Source organism: Pelmatolapia mariae, linkage group LG7, assembly GCF_036321145.2.
Source record: "Pelmatolapia mariae isolate MD_Pm_ZW linkage group LG7, Pm_UMD_F_2, whole genome shotgun sequence".
Taxonomy (NCBI): domain Eukaryota; kingdom Metazoa; phylum Chordata; class Actinopteri; order Cichliformes; family Cichlidae; genus Pelmatolapia; species Pelmatolapia mariae.
The window spans coordinates 27185551-27212729 of NC_086233.1; the positions used below are offsets into that span (position 1 = coordinate 27185551).

Below are 27179 nucleotides of genomic sequence, written 5' to 3' on the forward strand. Positions count from 1 at the left end.
TCAAAAAGTATAATAACTTCTGTGCCACCATCAAATCAAAATCTCTGGTTCACTTTGGTTCACTGCAAGCCTCAGTTCGCTTTGTGTTTAGACCTGATAAGCAAGTGTTGCCTGCTAACTTGATAAACTGAAATATTGTGGCATATTGGTGGTTTCATTGTGAGCATGCCAGCGTACTGGTGTTGGCACTCAAAGCACTGAGGTAGCACCATAGGACTAGATTCTTTCATTAAACTTAAAACAAAATTAAAGTTTTTTCATTCTGTCTGTTCTTGTATTATTATGTCGACATAGACTATACTGATTTTTTTTAAATTTTGTCTTTCTCATATGTGTCAGAAGGCCTAACTAACTGAGGGCAAATTCAGCTTCCTCATATAATGACCATAGTCTGTCATGAAGCTGTTTTCTTAATGTTGTTTTCCACTGTGGATTACACACATACTGTCACAAAGGGACAAATCCGGAAGTGAAAAATCCAGACACCTAAGCAGTTCTTTTCATCACCCAAAGGCATTTTCTGCTATGATACTGTAGCTGCATTTGGTAAGCCTCAGTGCTGTTGTGTGTGGAAGTGGCTGGCAGACACAGTCAAACTGTCACGCTCTGAATGGCTTCCGCTGTGTTGCAGATTGTGTGGCCCAGGGCAGGACTCGGGATTGCAGGACTATGAAAGCTACTTTACTCCTCACCTTCCTCTTTGCTGTTTCTTTCTGTGCGTGAATGTGAAACACATTTTGAGACAGTTTTGTTGCCTGAAAATGCATCTGTGAGAACCTGATTTAAAAACACAGTTAATAGGGTGCAAATTCCAGTCTAGTGGCACGTAGCATGTTGCCTCAGAGCTGTAAATAGGTTTGGACACACAAAGCGAGATCTGTCACTCTTGAACAAGTGTAAACAATGTTTAGAAAACTTGTGACTGCATTCCTGACGTAATAAGCTCTCATACCCCATGAATTAAAAAAAAGATTTAAAAGGAAAAATGGGCTCAGTTTGAGATGTTTTAGGTTAATAATTGAATTAAGTAAGGATTGTGGAAAAGTGGAAGAACATCTAGGTCAACAAATTACATGAAACCTCATATATATTTATATTTAAAAGTAAAAGCAGTCACAAATCACCTGGCCTTGCTCAGAGTCAGGCCTCATGCCGAGGCTTGTAAAGCCTGTATTCTCTTTAATTTAAATGGAGTCTCACTTGTTTGCCATGAAAAACATTGGGATTGTGCAAAATCTTTGAACTGCCCCATATTTCTTTGTATTTTGCTTGGAGACTGGAAAATAGGTGCACCAGTTTCTGAAAGGTCCAAACACATATGAAAATAAATGTATGTTTTATGTATACATAGACATTGTCATTGTTTTTAGGATTGTTTTCATGCTGAAAAATGAAGCTGTTGCCAATCAGACACTTTCCAGTACCATCAAGATTTGACGATACCTTTTTTGCATTCATAATTCCATCGATTTTAACAAAATTCTGCTGAAAAGCAGTCCCAAACCACAACAGACCCTCCGCTGTGTTTTACAGATGGCTATAAACACTCATTGTTTTACCTTGTAAAATTTGGATTCATCACTCCCGTCACCACTGATTTTTACTCCACTTCTTGTGTAATTTGAGGTAGCTCAGCCTTTTCTCTCTGTTTTCTTCGTTAAGAATGGTTTCTTGAAAGTCACTCTTGCACTGATGCTGATGAGGCTTTGGCAAATATTAGATGGGTGAACTGAAGGGCTATATGCTACATCTCTCAGGTCCTGTGACAGGACTCTGTCAGGCCTGCCACTTCTTCTGTCCTCTGCTTGTTCAGTTTCCTCAGATTTTAAATGTCACTCTGCACACCATGCAAATGCTGACGTTTTAGGTGCTTGTTAGTGCTAAAATACCATTTCATGCCTGCCATCATGTGTTATCTTCACCATTTCTTTTAGATTTTGTAGAAATTATGTGTTTTGGCGACAGGCTGCTAGATATGTGTGGATAGTTGAGTTGGTGGTGTCTTTTTATGCTTGATTAGTGGTCACCCCAACAAAAAAAAAACTTACTCTGAAAATGGTCAGTTACAAGGATTGAAGTGAAAATGAGTGAAAAAGCAACCAATGTCCAAAGAAAAGACTTTAGGAAAGCCTGAGGAACTTTCAAAATAGAAAAATCGGGTTCTATGGAGGCAAAATATAAAGAAATTAAGGGTATCTTGACAGTTTTGCACAGTACTGTACATTAAGAACATAACAATTTTTTTGTAAAATTAAAGAGAACAAAAACTACTAGTAGCCACATCATTATACACCTGACACTAGAGACATCATCTGGTCAGCCAAAACTAAAAGATGTAATCACAGACAGTCCATAGATTGTTGATGTGATGTGCCTCAGCTGTGATCATGTAAATATGCCTTGTGTCTGTGCATTAAGTCTGTTCTTCACCTTCTTTACCTTCAGATAAAGTTCTTAAAACACTATTGTCTTTTTTTTTTTTTTTACAATCTTTCTAAAAATCAAATGGCGTATTTCTTCAAGTGTAATCCCAAAAAGTACTATATTATGATTGCAAGTGATGCAAATGATGTGTAGAATAGTCTAACCAAACGTCTGAAGCTTCACACAGGCTAAAAAGGTCTCAAGTGCAGCAAAGTGCTAGGTGTTTCATGCTTTAAATGCATTCATTTCTGCTCAGTGCAATCAGGTAAGACATGCTTACGTACATGCTAATCATTTTAGAGGTGTGTGAGAGTCTGCGTCACTCTCGAGGCACAAATCTCCACTGTACTCCGTCCGCATCCATCGGCTTTTGTTCTGGAGAATTGATTGTCCTTTTGTTCGCGGCAGAGATGGATTGCAGCGCTGGCAGGCAACGTTCGATGGAGTTTTATTCAGTCACACAGCTCACTAAACGTGCTTTCATAGCCTCAGTTACACCAATCATTAATTACTCACCCAAGCTCAGTGCGGGGCTCGCTGGTTGCTATGGCAATGTGCCGCAGAGACCACCACGGTTACACGCTGTAGCTGTGATCTGTCTCTCGCCGGTTGTTTTGTTCAGTTGTCTGCCGCTCATGTACAGTCCCTGGGACACACAGCTGAACAGACTGTGTTACAGTTCAAATGCACTTTGTACAAATTTTTCCAGTGTTTTGGACATATGTGCTGGAATTTTAGAAACAATTTTTCCACTTACTCATTACTTAACCTGTGGGCATTACAATAGCAGTGCAGACAAGTGTAACTGCACTGTCTGGAAGGCACTACAGAAGACTTTCGGGTATCTTTGTGTGTCTGAATTTCTAACTTAAAGTCTGAAAGCTCAGGAAAGATATTTTACCCTTATTTAATCCTCCAACATAGAAGCTTTTTTAAAGTTGTTCAAGCTCACTGTCACTGCATTGCGAAACTGCACTGTATATCGGTTTAAGTATGTCTGATCTGCGAATTAACATTTTTTCCCTGCTCTCTCTCTCTCAGGCCAGCCAGTTAGGGGTTTACCGGGCATTTGTGGACAACTATGAGCTTGCTGTGGAGACGGCGGAGAAGTGCTGCCAGGCTAACACGCAGTTTGCTGAAATTTCTGAGGTAAGAAAGCGAGTAAAATGAACAGTTAAGTCACTTGATTCCTATTTACCAGCAAACTGAGGGTCACAGCTTGTGCTTTTTTCCCTTTGATGTGCTACACAATGCTTTACAAGGATCATAAAGCTCTATAAAAATGTGTCTGTTCTCCTTTTAAGAAGTCTTCTCCTTTTGCACTTCAGAATAGTATGAAAGCTTGGAAGCACTGAAAGGGCAGTCAAAATGTATCTCCAAATTTGAACTTACTCGACCTTCTGTGAAAATAACTTGAAATTGAGAAAATATTGAAGAAATTTGGGTTAAGGCAAAATTTTGGGATAATAACATGAAACATATACTTTTTCAATGACTGCAACAAGCTTTCATAGAGAAAAGCTTTGAGTGTTCCTGATATTTTAAGATTACTCTGTGGAAATTCATTTCTGACCAGAACACTTGAGCATCTGCTGTGTGTGGTGGATCTCCTCCCGTGTGTCAAACAGAAACCTTTCAGTGTGATTCTCCTTTTGACAAATTGGATCAATTTGCAATTTTAAGAGTTTCATCAGTTTTTCTACATGCTGCTGTAGTTAATGAAAGGAATCTCTCAGCACAACTCAGCTAATTACCCAGACTGTTCTGGTCCAAAATGTATGCTTTCCTTCACATTTTCTAAAAATGTCCAGTGGGCCTGATTAGATTCTTTGCCAGGCCGATTCTGGCCCCCAACCCTTATCTTTAACACCCCTGATATATACTATTAAAATGAACTCAAACTAAATAAAGGGTCAGTTGGACATTCAGCAACATCACATGATTTCTTTTTGTTAGGTTAACTTTTTTATTCTATGCAACCAATGTGGTGATGTAACAGCATCTGATGATGAAAAACATTACCTCACTAATCCAGTCACGGAGCAAAGTGATAAAATTAACAGAACACAGTATGAATTGATACTGCATCGCATTTTCTTTGTCATGACTCAAGCCACAGATGAGTTTGTGATGGTAAATCTCTGCTGGGGTTGGGGTAATTACTATTATTTCTACATGATGTTAACATAAACCTTCCTTAGCTCTGTACCTATTTATACAAGAAGAGCAAAAATGCACCTAGCTGCTTGTGCAGCTGGAGACAACGCAGAATGAAAATGATGACTAACCTTCAGCTGTGTTCAATTAGTGTGTTCAGTCAATGAACATTGCCTAAGAGGTATTGTAGACTCTGAAAGAGTCAGTTTAGTCACTGCTTAACATTTTTGTCCCCGATTAAATGCACTTGCAAAACACACTGCCATCGTTCACCCAAACAGCTTTTATAATTCCCTTGCATTTAAATTTTAATGCTCTGCTGAATATTTCTGTGCAAATGCAGCCAGAGGCAAGATGTGATGTGTGCCCATGCGTATATTATTGTTTGAGAATAGCGGATGGTGTTTTCTGCAGTTTTCTATGGTGGAGACCTCTATTTGGCTTCATCTGCAATTAGAGCACCTGTAAAATAGGAGCTCTCCTGCACAGAAACAGTCTCATAAATTGGAGTATTTTTTATCTAAACTTGAGTTTCCAAACGCTTCATGTGCTGAGAAGATATTATACTCAGGCCTCAAATCTAGCTTTGAAAGCTGATATAAAATCCGGTTTAAACTTCTCGTCTCCCAGTAGAGTGTTGTACTGAGGCCGTCCAACATAAATAGGAAATGTGAAAGCTCCAGCAACATCGCAGCTCTCGTCATACATTTTGGGATATTTCTGTTTGAACGGCAGCCAAGAATTTGGTTTAGATGCAGTTTTTTGAGGGGGATTTGAGGAGAAGTGTTTTTTAAACTGCTATGTATGAATTAAACAGAAAAAAATATATTGATCCTAAATAATGATCTTTTATTATGTGGAAGAAAACTGTAGTTGTGAGTTAAACTAGTTCTCATGCCATTTCTTTCTCTGTTTTGTCAAGCATGCGTTAGTTTCTGCCACACCATCAGCGCATGTCTGTGTTTTCTGAGGACCAGTAGTCAAGAGTGGAGGCTGGTATCTACATGCATATGGGGAGTTCATCATCGAGGGTTGTTAATGGTCTTAGTAATGATGCATGACTCGAAGCCATCTGAGCAAGATGGTGGGGGGAAAATCTGCTGAGTTTTGCATAATTAATTTGGAAGTGGATGACCTTAAAGCTAAAGAATGAAAAGATAGTAACTTCATCGTGTTTTGTCACTGAAGAGACTTTTAAAGGTCTTTTTATACATTTTTAAGTCACTGTTTGCACCTTTGTTTTGTACCCAAACAGAACCTGAAGGTGAGGAGCCCCAAGGATTGTAAGGAGACAGGCAAGAACTCACTAGAAGGTCAGCTATCTCGTGCCACACTTTACACCCCTTCTGTGTAAACATTTTTATTGTCTATATGTTGCAAATGGGCTCAGTAAAAAATCTGTCTGTTATCTGCTCTTTTTTCGTTTATAGCTTTGCTTTATAAACCAGTGGACAGAGTGACACGCAGCACTTTGGTACTTCATGTAAGTAATAGAGAACGTGCAGGCCCAGCGATGCTCATTAATAACTGTGTTCTACTGTATTTTGGGAATTGTGACGTTTTCTCACAAATTAAACCATGAAAGAATGCGTTGGGTGATCAAAGAACAGCCTGTGTTTCATTTGTCATTGGTTAGCATAATTGCTTACAATTTATTTATTTTTTTTTTAAAAACCTGACTGCCCGTCTTTTTTTTTTTTTCAGCTGTTTTATTGTACTGAACGGGTCTATGGGTCTACAGTTTATTGAATCTGTGAAATCTTATTGTAGAAACATTGAGCCATAAAGCTGTGTGACTCATCCATACATTTCCTGGACTGTGGTGTTTTTTGATAAAGAGTATGGCTGGACTGTGTGTGTAACACTTAAAAGGAAAAAGAGGATTATAGTTAACTCGTAATAAGTAAGATTTACTATACTGTAACTTTATAAGTTGACTGCATGCACCTGAATATATGCTTCTGCATCTCAATGTTTCTCCTTGTACTGCTAGGACTTGCTCAAACACACACCCATCAGCCACCCGGACCACCCCCTTCTGCAGGATGCCTTGCGGATCTCCCAGAACTTTCTGTCTAGCATCAATGAGGAGACGACGTCCCGTCGCCAGACTTTCAAGAAAGGAGAGGTGAGTGTTACAGAGGTTTAAAAGTCACGCTGAGGTCTGAGCTGATGTCATTCTTTGGTCCAATTATTGCCTTGAGCAGCTCATAGGAGGTGTGGTATATTCTGTTGTCTCGAAATTGTAACTATGACTTTAATAAACTGTAACATTAAGGACCCATCTTTGACTTGATTCTGTTTAAATGAAATGAAATTACATTAAATTAAATCAAAACTCACATAGTGCTTGTTCGGTACACCCTCTAAATGACCTTGAAGTTACTACCATAGGGGTCTACCAGATGCACCAATCTGCAGCCTAAAGCAGAGCCCATGTCCTTATATGGTCACACCAGGGTTGTCTAGTTGAGAGCAATTCCCCTAACGCTAACACACTTGATCACAGCCGCCCCCCACCCCCGCCCCGCTGTCTCTCTCATCCCTGGAGATGGCTTGATGCACATGAGTGGATGCCTCTTGATTGATAGCTTGCGTGACAGTGCCGTACATAATGCCTTGTAATGAGCAACCCGTCCGCTCTGACTGGCAGATTCCAAGTTAATTATTCATAAATTGAGTGTGGGAGGGAGCGAGCAAAAAGGCTCCTCCCTCACTCACCGGGAGGTCATTACCGCACCCTTTCCTCACACACACGCACACACACACAGCTTCACATGCTTTCTCATTCTCCTGGTCTTGTTGCTTTTGAACATATATACACACCTGCCCATCTGTCCCTCCAGGCGCCCATTTCCATCTCCACACCGCCATACCACAATCATGAAATTTTTATCATGGATACATGAAAGCAGCACATGGAAATCAATGAGGCTCATTATATTGTGCCTCGCTATGGGTGGAGCATGCAATAGACTTGATTTTATTTTTTTCAGTTCCTTGTTGAATTTACAGACTCCAGACTGTACATACATGTCACAGTGTTGATGTGAGTGGTTTACATTTAAGTTCATTTCAGTTCAGCAGTCGTAACGTTTTGCCTTTCTTCTGCTGTTATGCCATAATGAGAGGACGCGAGAACAAAAGGAAACAGGTCAGAGTGCTCAGTTATGATCTGACCTGAAATCTGCTTGTGAGCAGTCTGTGTTTTTAGTCACTGGAGGCATGCAGGAGCATAGCAAAACAGGTGCCCCCCAGAGGTCCTGGCCTGGCCACATGAGTGGGGGGCGACACAAACACAAACTGCTTAATTAAAATGCAAACGATGTCGCTCACTCGGCTCTGTTTGCCTTTGGGAAAGAAATGCTCCTGATGTGAGTGGAGCTAAATGTACACAGTCATCTAGACCCTTCAGCTTCTCCCTGTTAATAAACAAACGTGTCCCGAATTTTTTGTACAAGATAAAAAACCACACTCACACATGCACACACAGACGCAGTGTGGCCCTCTAAGCATTTACTCTAAATATAAACATAGATCTTTTGTAAACTCACGCCAGTGCTTGCACGCTGTCAGCGAGGCACCTCCAGGAGATGGTCAATATTTAATTGGCGTCCTCTGCGTCGGCGTGCTCCGCCCGATGTCGCTCTCTTTCCGCACTTACGCTGCTGATGTTCTGCTCAGTTTTTACAAGGAAAAAAGAGAGACGCGTTTCTCCGAAGATTCATGCTGTGAAAATGTCATCTGATGTGCGCAGGCAGCTGGTTTGTTAAAGATGTCTTTTTTTTTCTTTCCTAGTTGCAGAGCAAAGAAGCTCGATAAAAAACTAAAGAACCATCAGACTCTCAGTTGGCATTTATCAGCATGCCTCAGTCAGGCAAGAAAAATATATGTACAGACATTCAGCGTATCGAACCCTTCATCCAGTATTATGTGAATAAAATTCATAATAATAAATTTAAGGTAATAATTAATGAGAGCAGCATTATTTATTATTATGTATTCTTAGCTTTTCAATAGCTGCCATGCTTTTATGTTAGTAGTACATTTTCTGCAAATTCAGTGAATTAATAGTTTATATATTGACCAATGGAAATTGTACATTTCAAAATAAAAAAAAAAGGAACCGTACATGTTCATATATGATTTTTTTCTCTCCTTTTATATAGCATGCCTGGACAAATCTTTCATTTGAAATTAAATTTTAAAAAATGTAAAATAAAAATTAAACATTTTTCAAAAGAAATGATCACAGGCACAACATAAAATATTCCTGCATAAAATACTAAATGGAAACATTTCACTTTCAAGTTTAATCTGGTTTTCGTGTAGCTGGTAGAAGAAGTTTGTTGTGTTGGGTCAGGGTAAGTGTTTACGAGGTAGCACCTCATTTACGAATGAGCTTGTCTTCCCATATTCTCATTTCTGCCTGCATCCGCATGGTGGCTGTGAAATAGTGCATTTATGCATCTGCATTAAATCTATGTAATAGATACACGGCTACCACAAACCGGTCTGAAACCCTGCGCTTTAACATACATCATAAACTAATGTGCACCTCCTAGAAATGTAGCTACACATTACATCGAAGCAGTCACGAACAGCTCTACAAATATTCAATGCAAGAATCTAAATGAAGCCTTTTTTTTCATGACTTTTTAGATATTTTGTTGTTTTTTTAGTAGCAGAAAGAGGCCACATCTGCATATCTTTTGTCCCATAACCGTGGGCTACATGGTGTTTGAAGCGTCAACTTTAACGATCATGTAAAGACCTGTAAAGATAATGCTACGCTGTGCTCGTGCTGTTAATATGCATGCTTACAGTACAGATTCACATTTTTTAGCGCCGGTTCCCTCTGATGTGTCAAATCTTCAAACTGCTGCGCAACACGCTAAAAATAAACTGACTTGACAGCATGTAAGCTGGCACATGTATGACATAGACAGAGCTTTTTGATTGGTTGTTTGTTTTCTAGATAGGAAGTATCCTCCAGGGGTAATGTTACATGTGGAGCAACTTCACAGAACATCTGAATCCCCATGCAAACATGGAGACTGAGAGATGTGTGTGTACACTGCTCAACAGTGGCTGGGACAGTATAATCCTGATTAGGCAAATAGACCTGGACAGAAGAGAAGAAGGCATAATGAGTTTTTCTTTGTTTTTTTAGGGATCCTCTTGTTATCCTCTTGTTGTGGTTGAACTGACAGATGTAGATGACAGTTGCCAGTAGAGATAGCTGTCAGACAGACAGTAAGCAGTTCATCCGGAAGCTATCTATCACAGGACTTGGTTGTGATCACAACCTTTATTGTGTAGCTCGTGATGAATAATTATATCCTTCAGTGGGAATTAGTTTTCTATTAGATTGTTATTTCAGGGATCAGAATGTGATCGTAATGTGCTGTGGGATAGGCAGCGAGTGCGTGCCTCGACAACAAATCACTGCAGTGGAGCTGCTGTGGTGATATGTCACATGGTTCGCCGTCTATCTACAGCTAGAAACTGCTGCATGACATCTGTTCTGTCGAGAGCTACTACGTCTCTCTCTGGCTTCTTCTCTCCTTTCCTTCCTCTCTCGCTCTCTCAGACCTTTCCTTTTTATTGGGTCAGAGAGGCTCACCCCTCACCCCCGCCCACCCCCCACCCCATCACTGACACTTTTCTTTTAAAATCATGCCCCATTATCTCTTTCCCTCTCTGTCTTGGTCATCCTCCTTTGATTCTCTCGGGCTTAAACACCGAGTGACACAGCATGATTCTCCTCCTTGTTAGCAGATGCCCAGTGAAAATTTGTAAGCACATAAACTTCTCTTTCATTAGCGCCATGTCCACTTCAGTGTTTTCAGGCGGTGACAGTAACTGTGTATTTGTGATGGAGAGGGGAAAGCAGAAAAACTGCACAAAGATGAAGACAAGGCATGTCGTTGGTTCTGGAAAGTGTGATGTCATGTTTCAGGGTTTTCCTGTTAGACTGACAGGATTTGGGAAGTCAAGTGCTGGTGTGAAATTGGGGTCTGCGGTCATTACATGAAGAAAAATATGGTTTGGTTGCAGTGGAAGATGTAAAATGAGCATTAAAGCCTCATTCTTTGGTTGGACAGTTTTTCTGGTAATTACCCAAAGGAAACCCATACAATCCAATAAAGCGTGTGAAAAATTGAAACTTTACTAGTTAAATTTGAACAGATTAAAAACAACTATTTAAAGCAATTCAGTAGAAATGATTACGTGTACAGTCAATCAGAAGAATAAAAGTGGTGTCACAAATGAGTGAAAGGGATTTTGTTGTCTTTGTTGTCAAATTGTATTATCTCCTTTTTACAGTGAACCACTTGGATCTAATCTCTAACCACAAGTAAAACAAAGGTTATGACCATTTAAAAGCAGATTGTTTCCTATTGAGCTGTTGTTTGAGCTTCCTTTGCTCTGTTTTTGTTTTAATGCCCAGTCTCGTGTCTCCTTCTTAGCAAAGGGCATCACTGCCCTCTTTTGGCAAATGATGATATTACACATCTCATTATATAGTCTGACATCAGTGATCAGAGCTCTGGTCACTGATGTCACAAACATCACTCTTCCTCCTCTTGTTTCCTCCCTTACTCATCCTTTCCTGTGTGATCCCATGGTTCGTGATGATGATGCCAGATCAAGCATTTGAAAATAATTTTTTTAATGTCTTTTGGGCGGTGGGGAAAGTAGTGATTGCACACAATGAGCTAATGAGGTTTTTGTCATTTTTGATGCTGTAAAGCTAAACTCCTCTCTCCCTTCCCTCCTTCACCTTCCTTTCCTTCTGGTGTCCTCTTTCACACACTTGTGGAAGAGAAGTAGGAATTTGGGAGAATGGAAGGAGCGATAATGCTTTTAGATGCGGCACCTAATAAAAGGTTCTGCAAACTGATTGTGACCTTTCCAGAGAATTTCACACATTTATTACTGTGACTCTTAAAATGGTCTGAGCTCCCTAAAATGCCCCCGCCTCCATTCCCCATTATCCAGACTGCCAGCAATTCAGTTTGGATGCACATTTCTCCAAGTGACTCTGTTTTTTCTTTTTGTTTGTTTTTTTGTGAGCTGTTTAGTTATCAACATAAAAGTGTTGTCTTTTTTACTGACCCCCTGAGTGTTGTCTTTTGTTGCCATAGAACCGCCAGCTGCTGAAGGACAGTTTCATGGTGGAGCTGGTGGAGGGAGCCAGGAAGCTTCGGCACGTCTTCCTCTTCACCGATCTGCTGCTCTGCGCCAAGCTGAAGAAACAGATTGGAGGGTAAGAAGAATCTGCTTATTTTTCTCATTCTCAGGGATGAGATACACTGACAAGCATCCAGCAGATTAGCAGCAATGCTGACAAACAAGTCTAAAATTAGTAATGACAGTTAACATCTATGTTAGAACAGGACCTAAGCTTCACAACAACAACCAGAGTTATCGACACAGATTTAATAATCTCTATTATTTGAAATATTTTCCCAAAAGACCCTCTTGATATTTTTTTTTTTACAGATAATAAGTACTTTTCTTCATTTATCCCTCGCTCATCGTCTTTCATGTTCCCCTTTTTTTACTTTCCTTTAACCAACACTCTCCTTTTAATTTCCTGTCCTTCTCCTGCTGCAGTAAAAACCAGCAGTACGACTGTAAGTGGTACATCCCCCTGAGCGAAATGACTTTCCAGGGCCCCGAGGAGGCTGAGCCACTTACCATCCCTCAAGTCCCCGATGAAGAGCTGGACGCCATGAAGGTCAAGATCTCACACCTCCGCAGCGAGATTCAGAGAGAGAAGGTATCGTAGATGTGCTCTAATCCAGATTTCTGCATGCAGATATTCAGAAGTAGATGCTTCTTCGAGTTGGATATGTGCAGTAGTTTTACTGATATCTGTTTGGAAACTTAAACAAGATTATTTCTTTTTTGTATTTCAAGCAGTCCAAATGTAGCAGTTACTCTCTTTCTCACAGTTGAATAGGTTTTGCACGCTCTTCCAAATAAAGTCAAATATTTTCACCACCAGAGAGCAAACAAGGGTTCAAAAGTCATTGATCGCCTCCGGAAGAAGCTGTCTGAACAGGAGTCTTTGCTCCTGTTAACATCCCCAAGCATACCCCTCAGATTCTACAACAAGAATGGAAAGGTAATGATGCTTTCTATCCTAAACTACCTCTGCTTTTATTTTATCAACAGCTCTTTCCCATCAGCTTCCCCTCACTGCTCCTTCTCCTCATTTTAATGGTTGTTTTTAAAATTATTTTTATTAATTTTTGGGTTGCTAACTTCTGTTGTAACTGCATACTTTCTTTTTATGAGTGTGTATCAATTTCTGCATGACACCTTGTACAATTATGCTGGCTCAACGTCGGTACATGACAACAGGCATAAAGAGAATGTGAATATTTGCACATATAAACAGTGAATGCATTAAACAGTAACCGTGAGACTTGGTACTGCTGTGACAGGAGGGGGGCTGGCTTTGTTATGCTATGGTGTAGCAGTTTGGTGGTTCAGATTTATATTATAAGGTCACTACAAAATGCAGATAAGTGGTCACATTTATCTCATGTGGAAACGCATGCAAGTGATCAGATATTCAGGAAGTGACCAGATATTCAGGAAGTGACCATACGGGGTCACTGAGTGGTTTTTAATATGAAAATGATTTGAATCACATGGTAGAGCCTTTGTCGCTGGGCAAAATCTGGGCTTAAATCTTAAACAGCACTCTCTACCGATATCCCCTCAAAAATGTGAACTGAGGGGATATCATTCACTAAAAATATTTTTCCCTTTCTCCTGAACAGTTCGAGAAACTTAAAGGATGAACATGAATGTGCATTGAGTTATCGTGTTGGTCTTCCTGTTATTTTGTGACCATCTGTTTTTCTCAAACGCCTCTCATGTGTTTATTTTCAGAGCTACAGTTTCCTGATTTCATCCGACTATGAACGTGCAGAGTGGAAGGAGATAATCAAGGAGCAGCAAAAGAAGTGTAAGTGTCAGTCAGGCTGGACCGGCTCAGTCATCTGAAGTGCAAGATACTAAAATTTGGGCATGTTTATGTAAATACTACCAATCGATTGAGGCTAAGAAACCAATATTTTTTTGCATATCTGTACGGCACGTGGTGTTTTTTTTAAAGTACAGTGTGATTTAAAATCGAAATATACTGTCTCTCCCCTCAAGGTTTTAAAACAGTTTCCCTGACGTCCATGGAGCTGCAGATGTTGACCAGCTCTTGTATAAAACTACAAACTGTCCACCACATTCCACTTAGTATTAACAAAGAAGGTAGAGTGACTGTTTTTATTTTGTCCAACATAATTTTGTGTTTTTTACAGACTTCTTTTAAGTTAAAGATATTCATGAGTGCTTATGAGGCAGTTTTATTTACAGCCTTGGTTTGTCTGTGCTTTTGTTGGAAACCTTGAGCTTTCCCATAATGTCCTCAGGAATGAAGTAATCATTAATAATTGTGGGTAAATTGAGGATTGGTTTAAACCCAGATGTTTAATACAGAGCACGTCTGTTTAATCTCTTCCTTCCTTTTCTCACTCTGTTCCAAAACATGCAGAGATCGGCATGCTTTTCTAGTGCCTCCTAACTTTTTATTACTGTCTGCTCACTGACCGTTTTTCCAGAGGATGAATCCTCCGGTCTCTACGGGTTCCTGAATGTAATCATCCACTCTGCCTCCGGCCTCAAACAGAGCTTAAGTGAGTCACTGACCTTCACCCACGCAACCTTTCAGTTCAATTCAATTTTAATTTGTTCATAAGCAGCGGAAACAGTGTTATTTTTGGTTAAACTTTCAATCGTGAGTGTGTAATTGGATCCACGGGCTGAAATTCGTAGAAATTTGATTTGATTTATTTTCCTAGGGTAGCATCAAACATTCATCCCATTCTTTTACTAATGTAATACATTCACAAAGACGACGTGATTTGCCATATAAATGTAAATTGTATTAAATTGTTTCCTCCCTGCCAGATCTCTACTGCACATTGGAGGTGGACTCCTTTGGGTTCTTTTCAAATAAAGCCAAGACGAGAGTGTATCGATATACCAGTGAACCCAAATGGAATGAGGTAAGAGATCAAGAGTGTGCAACTCAACATACACATACCTTCAAAGTTGGATTTGATGAAGTAGACATGTAGTTGTTTCTGTGACATTATAAAGAGATTGCTCACCCGCATATACCAGCTGGTGCCTGCATTGAATCCTCAGTTGCACAAATCTCTCCATCTTCTCTGTCATATCAGTGCATTTATTTAACTCAGGAACACATACCTGCACACATTTCCGTCTTAGCATAGTTCATGTAGCTGACATCTGGTCTTTTAATCATTTAGGCATCCATCTCCGAGCAGTTAAAAGATGTCTAAACAAATCCAAAGCATCCAGAGCCCCAGCAAGAATATACAAAACACACATATACATACTACATATATGCATGGAAGCAAGCACACGTGCACAAACAAGAATGCATTAATGGCATAGCTGGGTGAAGCAAGAAAAGCTCTGAGACATAATCACAGGATCAGTTCATGTGTGACAGGGTGTGTTCCACAGTGGACCCAATGACTCTTTGAGGATTTTGCCCAGCAAAGTGGAAATAATATTAACTAATGAAGAGCTGCTGGTGATGACTCACATCTGGTCAAAAGCTAAGTGAACCAACGTAGTGTGGGCCTCAAAAAATATGTGCAAAACATATGCAGTATGTTCTCTTACATAATTACAGGAAGTGATGGTCGGCTGCGTTTTGTCGTTGGTCGTATTGAAATGCCATGCCATGCTGATGTCTCTGAAGTTATCATGGCTCTTTTGCATTATCTTCATCTGCAGGCATCACTGCATTCAAATATTTCCCGCCCTTTGCTTTTATTTATTCTTTCCTCAATAGTTTTTTTTTTCTGTCTCTCTTTGTTCGCTGAAGGAGTTTGAAATCGAGCTGGAGGGCTCTCAGACCCTGAGGCTGCTCTGCTATGAAAAGAGCTACAACAAGACCAAGCAGAACAAAGAGGATGGAGACGGTACAGACCGCATCATGGGGAAAGGACAGATCCCGGTATGACATGACGTCACCCTCTTCTCAGTCGTGACCACCATAACTCATTGCTGATAAGCATTTATGCCACAATAGGTGCCGCATACCATATGATCAGTGAAGCTTGTTAGAGGAATATGTGATGGATAGGTAGAGGCTGGCTAAATGAAGATGGGTTTCAGTGAAGTTGTCAGCACTTGCAGGTGACTGTAATTAAAAAAAAAAAAAAGTGGAGCGACTTTGTAGCGGTTTAATAAAAGCTGTATAAAGCTGTACATGCTCACTGCTTCCTTTGCTGCCAGGCTTAGCTCTTTCAAATATTTATCACCACCCTGGGGAATGGGTACTGAGTAGCAGCAAAGTCATCCTCCACAGAGGAAGTAAATATGAAGTCAGTACCATAAAGTATGCTCTCCATAATAATGCCAGACTCATAAAATTGCCATTATCCTGAACCCATCTGACTGACCATAGTTTGATGGCAGATTTAGGTAGTCAGGAATTTAATCACGAAGGCAACCCCACCCCACCGGTTTCTGCAAAGTGTCACTGGAAGATTAACAGAGACAAAGGCAAAGATAAAAAAAAATGTGACAAACAGGAGTTGCTTCTTTCATCCATTGCTACCAAAAACAACCCCTTTTTCTACTCCTCCATCAGCTTCAGTGTGCGTCTGTGTGTGCACGAGCATGATTGGACATTGCTGTAAGCTTGTTTTGCTCTGTTTACCACAAACACTCACACACACTAACCTTCATGTATATAGCAGCTCATTTGCTCTGAAGTGAGTAAAAAAAAACCCACAAAATAATAGCTGTAACCTTTTAAATGATTGTTATAAATACACTGGTGCAACATTGCGTACATGTTGTTTCATGCCGTATGCACACACACGCATTACAGAGGACAGCTGTATTTATTCTGAGAATTCTGCATCCATACTGGTTGGTAAAATAGAAAAAGCTATCTACACTAGGATAAGTTTCCAAACTGTGACTTACAGTCACATACTCCACCTAGTGGCTCCTCTGGTAAGCCTCAGACACGATCCTATTTTGAAAGATGATGTCATTTTAAAAGGAAAAAACTCACAGAGCTGTTGGAAAGTTACTCAGCAGGATTTTCACAAATCCAAGGCAATGTTGCTGCTGTGTTCAGCAAAAGTCACGGTGGCTTATTGAATCTACATTTTACTCTGCAGCTTTTTTGAGTGTTTGATCAGTCAGGTGCATGCTGAGATTAAAAGAAATGACTGTTTAGTTTTCAGACTGGCTGGTATCTAGCATAAGAGGCAAAATAAGAGGCAAAACATGGGTTCTTAAGGATTGACCTGATAGATGGGTAATAAGAGTACATATAACATGGATGTATACTTGAGCAGGTCCTTGGTGTGTATTCTAGCTAGTGCAGTTTTTCCTGCATGTTTGTTCTTTGATCTTAGAATCAAAGTAAAAAAAATGAAGTCTTCTTTTTCTATGATAATTTCACATATGCTATAAGATCAGTGACTCAATCCATGGCTTCTCCAGTCTGCAAGTAGACGTATCCTTGGGCAAGATACTAAACCCCGATGCATCTGCCTGAGCGTTAGTGTGAATGTTGTGTGAATGTTAGACCAAGTGCTGAGGCTTATAAAAAGCATGAGTATGATTGTGTGTGTGACTGGGTGTGCTCAATTAGAGTAGAAAAGCACTACATAAGTACCAGTCCATTTTTGTTTGCTTGTTTTTCCATAATCTTTCCTAAACTTAAGGGTCACTGTAGCTCAGGAGGTAGAGCAGATCATCTATTAACCGCAATGTTGATGATGCGATTGCCTGGCTGCCCAAGTATCCTTGGGCAAGGTACTGAACCCCAAGTTGCTCTACGATGTGTCCATTGGAGTGTCATTGTGTATGAATGTTAAATAAGAACTTGTACAAAACATGCTTGTATGAATGGGTGAATGAATCAAGCTGTATAAAGTGTTTTTAGTGCTCAAGGAGAGTAGAAAAAACCAGAATGTAAAAATCACTCAGCCCACTAAAGTTCTAAAGTTTGGTGTCAGTTTGTCACATCATCTGCCAGAATTCCCCCGTTTTTACTGCATCATTAGTCTTTTCCCTTTGATTCTACACCATAAACATCCCTCTTGTTTCATACTTTCGATTTTTAAACACACACATCCATACCTTGCATTCATGGATTGTATAATGTCCTGTCTCCATCTGAATGAGCTGTGACAACTATTGTTTAGCCTCGTGTTGCAGTGCTGGCTAAATTCCAGCTTTTATCATCGTTCACTTGACCAAATTGTCGACTTATTGGAAAAAAAGCCACTAAAAGTCAGAGACGATAGCATCATGTTTGTGTCTGAAAGCTTTTAGGCCGACGAGGATGCCAGCTCTTATGGCTTTGCTGTTTTTTAGTGGAATGTAATTCTTTATAGATAAATGGCTCAAACCAAAGAGCACTCCAATCTCTTCAGTTTGATTCGGTTGTGAGAAACATGATCCAGCTTTGCAGCCAACCAGATGGGGCTTATACTAGGTAAACACACCCAGCATGCGTATACTGTGTATGAGCGTGTTTGTTGCGTTTTGTGAGTTGTGTTTGTTCGCACTTAGCCTTTATTGCCCAGGATGGCATGGCTCTTTGATCTGAGTGTAGTTGTATGTAGAGATAGTACCTCTGAATAAATTACATTTGTTTATCGTGCTTCTAAATATATAGCAAAGGGTGTAGTGTGTCTGCAAATCACATTTCAAAACATTCTGCTACAGCAGAGTAAGACAGTTGATGCAATTATAACTTTATGCTCTGCTTTTCTGACATTACACAGCAGCACAGTAAGTAGGACAACAGTATTTAAATATAGCCTTGACTTTTTAAGATCATCATAATAAAGCAAATAAACATCAATAATTTATAAAGCTGCAGTGGCTCCAAACAAAATACTGAAGTTATTCTTTCAATTGTAAAAAAGTGATAATTTTTTGATCCGGTTAGATCTAAAAGTTTTAATAATATAGATTGTTTCATGTAAATGCACTGCAAAATTAATATTAGGTATGTACATGAATATTATCAGCTTATTAAAGTAGTAGTTTCACAGTAAGCTGTCCTTATACCTGACATATTATTAGTTTGTTAATGTTCCATCAATCCATAAGCAGCATTTTACATGAGCAATCTGCTTTACTAGCTTTGTCGCATGCCCAGTCAGAGGATCACAAAATAAATGTTGCATAGTTTCATTGTATAAGAAAAAATCTGAGGAAAATTTCTAAATATAAAAAAATCTACCATTGAGTATTCGTGTCAAATAAAGGTCTTTAAAGAACAGTGTTTCCATTTAAAAGGTGGTGGAGTAGAAGAAGAACGTAACTGAAGTACAGCAAAATTTCTCAAAATTGTACTTGGGTGTAGAACTTAGATAATTTTACTTTCTACCCCTTCTAATAGAAGACTATTCAAAATATCATAAGCACTTTCATTGTTTGTTTGTTTTTTTTGGGGGGGGGGTTATGTCACCTTCTTCCCCTGCAAACATGCACAATGGATCCTGAAACATGTCTTTAGTTTGAATGTACTATCTGAATCTTCACATGACTCAAATTTCCAAATAATATTTTTATCTGGGCCTCGGTGCAGCTCATCCACTGTCTGAAATCGAGCCATTTTAGCTTCTAACCCAAGGGTGGGGAAACTCCAGGCCTCAGGGCCGGTGTCCTGCAGGATTTAGATGTGTCCTTGATCCAAAACACTTGATTTAAATGGCTAAATTTCCTCCTCAACATGTCTTGAAGTTCTCCAGAGGCCTGGTAATGAACTAATCATTTGATTCAGGTGTGTTGACCCAGGGTGATATCTAAAACCTGCAGGACACCGGCCCTTGAGGCCTGGAGTTTCCCACCCTGTTCTAACCCTTTAAGACAACCTTTGAGTGGTTGGCTGCCATTCACAAACAGAAGATTTGTAAAGCTGGTGGGTGGGGCTTCTGTCCACTCTCACTGAGATCATACAGATCCAGAAGACTGAAGCCTGAGCTTTTAATTTTTGACTTGCGGTGATTACTTGCATTTATGCTGCTTGATTATTTGAAACTTTCTCAATGTTCAGTATGAGTATCCTTCAGTGTGAGCATTTATGTTTTTTTCTTTATCATGTTTCCTCAACTCAGCTTGATCCTCAGACTCTCCAAGGCAAAGACTGGCAGAGAACAGTTATTCCCATGAATGGGGTGAGTGGATCACACAAAATAAAGATATCAAAACATAAACAAGATTTTCCTCCTGTATTACACTCACTAGCAGCTCTTATGTAGCTTTACATTTAGATCATAGTAGTATGCATTAATGAGAAATGGGAAGCAGGTCGATTCCGATTGTGTAATGGTTTGATTTTTTTTTTTTAACTTTGAGTTCTGTTTCTTATCAGATTGAGATTAAACTGTCCATGAAGTTCACCAGCAGAGAGTTTAGCCTGAAGAGGATGCCCTCGGAGAAACCCATGGGTGTGTTTGGAGTTAAGATCTCCACAGTGACCAAGTGAGTAAATAAATGAAGAGTGACTATTTGCCCACCAGCACTGTGAAATGTCCAGGTCATTATTATTTGTATTCTCCTCTGACATTTTAGGGCTTGTTTCTGGATTATTTTAATGTGTGCTAATCTTTTTAGTTTTCTTGATGCATATCCCACAATGTTCGACTGTCCATTCAGCTCACCAGCTGAATGGACAGTTGCTCACAGTAATTATTCTGTAATCAGAATAATCACATCTGTATTATTCCCTGTGACAGGTTACTCAGTCTTATCCCAAACTGTGGCAGACTGTCATGTTTTAGAGAATAGGCCAGTGAATGGCTGAAGTCAGTTGGACAGATGACGTAGCATACCGTATATACAGTTGTAACAAATGTTATTTCAGACCCTCCTTTTTGATTCCTTTTTTGTTTTCATCCAGACGAGAGCGCTCCAAGGTGCCCTACATTGTCCGGCAGTGCCTAGAGGAGATCGAAAGGAGGGGCATGGAGGAGGTGGGCATCTACAGAGTGTCAGGAGTGGCCACCGACATTCAGGCATTGAAGACTGCCTTTGACACCAGTAAGTATCACTGCCATCCGTATACCTGATGACTTCTTTTGTTTTGGGGTTTTTATTTTTGCATATTTGTCAATCTTACATGTTTTATTTTTAAATGATCATTTATTAAGGGACAAAAGCCATCCAAACCAACTTGGCCCTATATAAAGACATCATGAAGAAGACATCAAGAGGTTAATGATTTGAAATCATTAACCAGATTGACAGGGGAATCAATTTATGTATTAGCAAATAATTGGGTATCCTACTTTGCACTTTTAATTAGACGCTAACAGTTAGGAGACACGGTAGTTTGTTCTGAGGTGTTTCCTAGCGTTATGATTGGCAAACTTCCAGTTTCAGGCTGCTCTCGTCTCTCCTGCAGATAACAAAGATGTGTCAGTGATGATGAGTGAGATGGATGTCAATGCCATCGCTGGGACCTTGAAGCTGTACTTCAGAGAGCTGCCGGAACCGCTCTTTACCGATGAGCTCTATCCCAATTTTGCAGGCGGCATCAGTAAGATACTGACTTTGAGGTTTTCCCACACATACGCAGTTTGAACTGCTTTATTTACAAGAAATGTATAAGCAGCTGTATCTTTCCCTTCCCTCCTCTGCAGCCCTGTCTGATAGTGTTGCCAAAGAGAGCTGCATGCTGAACTTGCTGCTGTCACTGCCCGAACCCAACCTGGTCACATTCCTTTTCCTTTTGGATCACTTAAAGAGGTATAAACAACTAAACACAAAAATACATGCATAGAAAGTAGACATGACTGCACACACCAATGTGCACAGAAAGAAAGACAAACTAAATTCAACAATGTAAATTTTTATAGTTGATGCATTAGGTGGCGATCACTCACGGGTGTGTTTTCAGATGGATTTTCTTTACATTTGTCTCCAAAACATTATCTAAATGTTAATATTGTTTTAAACATGAGACAGTTTATTGTGTTATGTGAACATCATTATGGTAGTATGCAGTGTTCACCTCAGTGATTTTCTGTATTGATGTAGCTTTTATACTGTTAGGTATAAATCACTTGCAACTGCAAACAGCCTGACTGTGTACTGAATAGAACTGGAGATTTATTACTTTTACTTTCAATGTCTTTATAGAGTCAAAGCTTTTTCAGTATTGGTTGACAATGTTATTGTTTTGTTATCATAAATCATTTAGCCCCAAAAACTGGCCGTTACTACTATATCCAAGAGAACGTATTCGGATAGTTTCATGCCTGTTTGCATATTTAGAACCACAACATGTTATTGTAATTGAGGTAAAACAGAGAAATCCTCACACTGCAGAGGCCATATTTAGCAGACACCGCTCCACAGCCAACTTAAATGATAAACAGAATATCAGGATTGTTGGGCAGACTCATAATCTTTTTATCGGTATTAATTATCGGGTCTCTCTTGTAAATGAGACATTAAGTCTCAATGGGACTACCTGTATAAATAAAGGTTAAGGAAATAAAATATGTAAAAAATGACAAGGAGTGTCAGAGGTGGAGGAGCTTGTGATTATTATTTGGATGGAGTGTCCGTGGACAGTTATCCCGTTTTATCCTATAAACTCTTCTGCCGCACTTACTGTAGCATCTCCAACTTGCTCATATTTGCGCTCAGAGCAGTCCATCTCCATCCCTGCACATTAACATCGCTCTTGTTCTGCATCTTTATTACTAATCTACTCAACTCTTCCTCTCCTCAGGGTGGCAGAGAAGGAGAGTATCAACAAGATGTCTCTCCATAATTTGGCAACGGTGTTCGGGCCGACCTTACTAAGGCCCGCTGAGAAGGACAGCAAGATCCCCGCTAACCCAACACAGCCCATCAGCATGGGGGACAGCTGGTCCCTGGAAGTGATGGCACAGGTAAGCCACACGGTTTATCTTCAATCTCTGCCCTCTGCTATTTTGTATTTGTATTTTCTGTAAAGGTGCTTGGCTCATTACGATACTTATATTTTTAATTTGCTCATTTTTTAAACTTTCTCAATACAGGTCCAGGTGTTGCTGTATTTCCTCCAGCTGGAGACGATTCCCACCCCAGACAGTAAACGACAGAGCATCCTGTTCTCCACTGAAGTATAGAGCTAACGCTAACTCTGACCACCGCTGTGTGAACAAAGAGACGGACATTGGCTCAGAGCGAGCCTCCTGTCGTGTGTTTTTTATTTGACTGACTGCACTCCGCTCAGCTTTTGCAGCTGGGAAGGATTTGTCTCCGGTGATGCCTGTTGTGCTTGAACACAAGAGGGCGCCACTGGGCCTCTTAAGTACAGAGTATGTGAGGTCTTTGCCATTCCTATCTGTCATTACCTGATAATTAGTATGATTCCATGTACCTCCAGTGTAATGCATCCACCACCTGGTTTTTGTTGGTCTCAGTGGTGAACCTTTGCAGCTTTTACACAGTTGTGGTTCATAATTCGAGAAGTTCGAATGAACAAAATCGCACAGAACGAGTCAGGATTGTTGTTTTTTCTGGAATTGGTTCGCCAACAAATCAGAATCTCCACGAATTTTTGGGCATTGTTCTCTGTACGTCTTTATTTTAACCAATCGCAGGAAAAACTGTTGCAAAATGTGTTTCTCCATCTCAAATGTTGCTTCATGTCCAGTTGAGGAAAATCCTAAGTATGTCTTACATAATCTCAGCGCATTCTTTCAAACAAGTGCAGACATTTGATGGAACTGAAAGTCAGCGTGTGGCTGTCGCCGTCGTGCTGGCTTTTTCTTTTTTTCTGTATCACAGGAAGCCAACACCTGTATGTTAAAGTGTTTACAACGTAAACAAACCCGGTTGGAGTGAAACGCTACGGCTTGGTGAAGTGAACCCAGTGATTTGTAATACACTGCAGTCTGACTGCCTGCCGTTTTTCCGACCACAAAAGCAAGTTTCCTCTATTTGTGTTGTGTCTCAAAGTAGTCTTCAGCTTAAATGCACAGGAAGCAATATATTTTCTAACATAGGAGTTGTCTGTGTTCATATCTTTGCTGACGAAATGTCCTTCGCATTGTAACATAGGACGTCTTGCCAAATCAATATGTTTGTTTTGGGGTTTTTTGTTAGGAAAAAGGAAGCAGTTGTATTTACAGATAAAGTACATGTACATAATCTTAAAGTTGTATTTTTCTTTTTGGTTAACAGTATAATCATTGTTGCTGTTACTGTAATTTATTTTGGGGTCGTCGGGGAGAAATTGGTTTGTTTGTTTTTTTTCTATGTGAACTTAGGTTTCTGTTTAAGAAAGTAGTAGGTTTTAGCCTTGACTTAATGTCTTGCGGTAATTAAGCAAGATTTAGCCTTGTTCTAATAGAAACTGCTCAGCTCTTCTATCAGTTCTTCATTTTGATATTGTTATTATTATTAATATTATGAAGGTAACACACACTTTGTAGTTCATACTGTATGTTGCTGTGGAAAAGACTGAAGCTCTTTGACTGCTAGCTGGTCCTTATCAGGACATCTCCCATCCAGAGATCGCCTGTCTAGTGTAGACATTATGCAATGTCATGATACATCTCATACACACATGGCGTTGTCTCCTTTTGTAACCATTTAATCTGTGGCTGCAGAAGTGCACTAATGCAATGTTAGAACTACTGTATTACCATTGAAGTGACCTGAGCACTCTGCATTTATGTCCAGCGAACAGCGTATCTTTTGTCTTAAATGAAGGAATATTGATTTGCTTGCACACACATGGCAAAATGTCCTCCTAATTATTTGTCCACAACTCACTGGCCAAGTTAGAGACAAGCTCTTAAAATGTTTTTGGTTTTTTTTGCAGTATGATTGATTTAACATGCAGGCATGTTTTGTTCATTTTATTTCTGTGCGCTCCTGCTATTGCTGTGTTGTATCCATGATGTGGGATGTAGTTCATGGGGATCTTTATCCTTTCTTTGTTCTTTTTTTTTCTAAAGATTTTTATATCACTACTGCTTATACCGCTTACTTTTTATAGCCAATTCAAGGCTTGTTATCATGACTGGCTGTAAAACCAATGAATGAGTTAAATGGATCTGATAAGGGTTCACGTGTGCTTGTGGCCACGATGAAGATGGAGTGGAAAAGCACACATGAGTAAATTATGATGGAAAACACAGTTCTTGCATTCGAATACAGGTGAACCCTCTAAACGTCGCATTTGCTCTCGCTTTGCCCTTGCAGCATCTCAAAGATATTTTTCTTGCCTGTACTCGTGTAGGTTGTGAGAGGCCGACTGCACCACCACCAGTCATTTATTCATTATTACACTTGTTACCTTTATAGCAAGTCCTAATTGCCTGCTCTACTCTACCCTATCGTGCCTCGACACTTACGCTTTTGTTTAGCGCCCGTGGGCCTCTGAATGTCAGTGATAGTGCTGACTGCGAAAACATTCGTTCTCCCGTTGCCTTTGCTGAGGACAGCCACACATCGTTCATCTCACTGACGACTAAGACAGGACCTTAAACTTAAGTGTGATCTTAGCTCATACTCTCAGCTCCATGCCTATCCTACCTGCCACCTTCATTTGACTGTGATGCACAAAATGTTAAAAGAGAAACTGTGTTAACGTCTGTCTTTTTAGGGCAATGGATCAAAACATTTTCCCCAAGTCCATCTTTGTTATTTTCTTAAGTTTTATATCCTCTATTTTTATTTATTTATGCTTTTGCACAGCCTGGATCTATTTATTTAAGATATTGCCATCTAAAGCTAAATTAATGTTCGAAAACTGTCTTTATCTGGTGTGCTTTCTTTGGGAAAATCTTACGTCTTAGAGTTACAACTGTTTGTCTCTATTTGGCCCCGACTATGTAGAACTGCATTGATTTTTCAACTCTCAGTTCCTGCATTGTCAGTTCATATTTAGTTATTTGTGTTGAACAACAGACTGGCCACTGTGATTGTCTAGCTAATAGGAAGTGCAGGTTCTTCTTAATTTAAAAGGTAGATTCTGTGAGCTCCTGGAACTCAGACTCCTCCTACTTTTTCCATAGAGTTGTATAATGTGTAATCTGGTTTCTCTTTTATTTATTGTGGCGTCCGCTGATCGTTGAGGATTGAGGCGGTACATCTCTAGTCTCTTTCAAAATCCAAACTATCAGTACAGTATGTGGTAGAGGAGAAAAGAGTCTTATATTGCTCTAAATCTGCATTGTTTTGGTCTGTTGATTGTCACCGTAACTGCATGTACCCTCCATAATACAGTTCCCTTCACAACTTCAGTCCCAACCGAGAAAAAAAAAAAAAAAGTTTAGTTTTTCTGTGGAGTACTCTGACCATATATTCTTCTATATGAAAGTTCCAAATCTCTTGCATTTACTGTACACGACACTGCTATTGCCACTTCTTCAACAACATGCTGCCATTAAATTAGGCTTTTCCAACCTTCAAAAAGTATTCTTTTGCGTTACTGAGCATATAACGATGTAAAGGTGAGGATGAGACTTGGTGACCAACAACACTTTTTTTATTCCTCAACTTTTAACTCTTGTTCCTGTTAAATATTCAATGTTCTGCTTGTAGAACTGTAAAAAGGAATAATAATAAAAAAAAAAAAGAATACTGTATTCTGAGGGCAAACATGTTTGGAAGGCATTTGCGGCCTATGTTTGTACACAAAATGCTAAATAAAATCTCCTGTATCTAAACAAAATCCCCCCTCCCCCCTTTTTTTGTGAAGTCTGTGGTAGTATAGTATTATCCAGAAAACCTAGAGAGGCTAAACAGTGTTTAAAACATTAAGTACATATGCACTGTAATGTTGCTGGGCATCATGTTTATCATTTGAGATAGTTTGTAAAAAAAAAGAAGAAAAAAATTAATCTTTGGATGTTCAACATTTATAAAACTCAATGTACAAAAAAGCTAATGAAACATTTAGAAATTCCACAAAAATAACACAATGAACATTTTTCTAAATCATTTAAAACACTTATTTAATTTAAACAAGACTTTTGTATCTAATAAATCTGAAATTGATTGTTTTTTTGGAAAAATTCTCTCAGATTTTATTTTGATTCTAGAAACCCCAAAGTGTTGGGACACAGCGTTACCACAGTGTTGATTCATGTCATGTTTTGGCAACTCTGCACATTTTTGGGCAACTGAGGAAATCAATCAAAACGTCATTCCATTCTTGCGTAACATAAAAGTTTCAGCTGTTTTTGTATTTTTTTTCTCAGAATGCATCAAATCTTTTCAATGGCTGACAGATTAGCACCTAGACTCTTTCTCTTCAGAGTCACTTTTTAAGAGCGTGCTGATAACAAGCCAGTTGGTCGCTCTCCTCCTGGGATCGTGTAATGATGGCTCTGACAGTTTTCCTGTTCTCCTCAGTTCATCTTAAATGAGCTCGGCCTACAGAAGCTGGTAGCTGAATCTTGTTTATAAATATTTCTTCCTTACATGGTGATGTGTTAACCATAGACTGTAGATAAAAAATGGACATGGCCACCATAACATCATCCACTGTT

At 39.5% G+C, this 27179-nt stretch overlaps 1 protein-coding gene across 1 annotated transcript in view; it reads left to right on the forward strand.

The window, feature by feature from the left end:
- Positions 1–26344, forward strand: part of bcr (BCR activator of RhoGEF and GTPase) — an 87762-nt gene extending 61418 nt beyond the window's left edge. Inside the window, exons 5-23 of the mRNA XM_063478715.1 lie at positions 3466–3573; positions 5837–5894; positions 6012–6064; positions 6575–6709; positions 11733–11854; positions 12205–12370; positions 12599–12718; positions 13495–13570; positions 13765–13869; positions 14220–14294; positions 14569–14666; positions 15521–15652; positions 19794–19853; positions 20051–20160; positions 20579–20718; positions 21083–21217; positions 21321–21426; positions 22418–22580; positions 22710–26344. Coding sequence (XP_063334785.1) covers positions 3466–3573; positions 5837–5894; positions 6012–6064; positions 6575–6709; positions 11733–11854; positions 12205–12370; positions 12599–12718; positions 13495–13570; positions 13765–13869; positions 14220–14294; positions 14569–14666; positions 15521–15652; positions 19794–19853; positions 20051–20160; positions 20579–20718; positions 21083–21217; positions 21321–21426; positions 22418–22580; positions 22710–22799 — 2052 coding nt within the window. The 3' untranslated portion in view covers positions 22800–26344. The remainder of the gene's footprint in view (positions 1–3465; positions 3574–5836; positions 5895–6011; positions 6065–6574; positions 6710–11732; positions 11855–12204; positions 12371–12598; positions 12719–13494; positions 13571–13764; positions 13870–14219; positions 14295–14568; positions 14667–15520; positions 15653–19793; positions 19854–20050; positions 20161–20578; positions 20719–21082; positions 21218–21320; positions 21427–22417; positions 22581–22709) is intronic.
- The last annotated feature ends 835 nt before the right edge of the window (positions 26345–27179 follow it).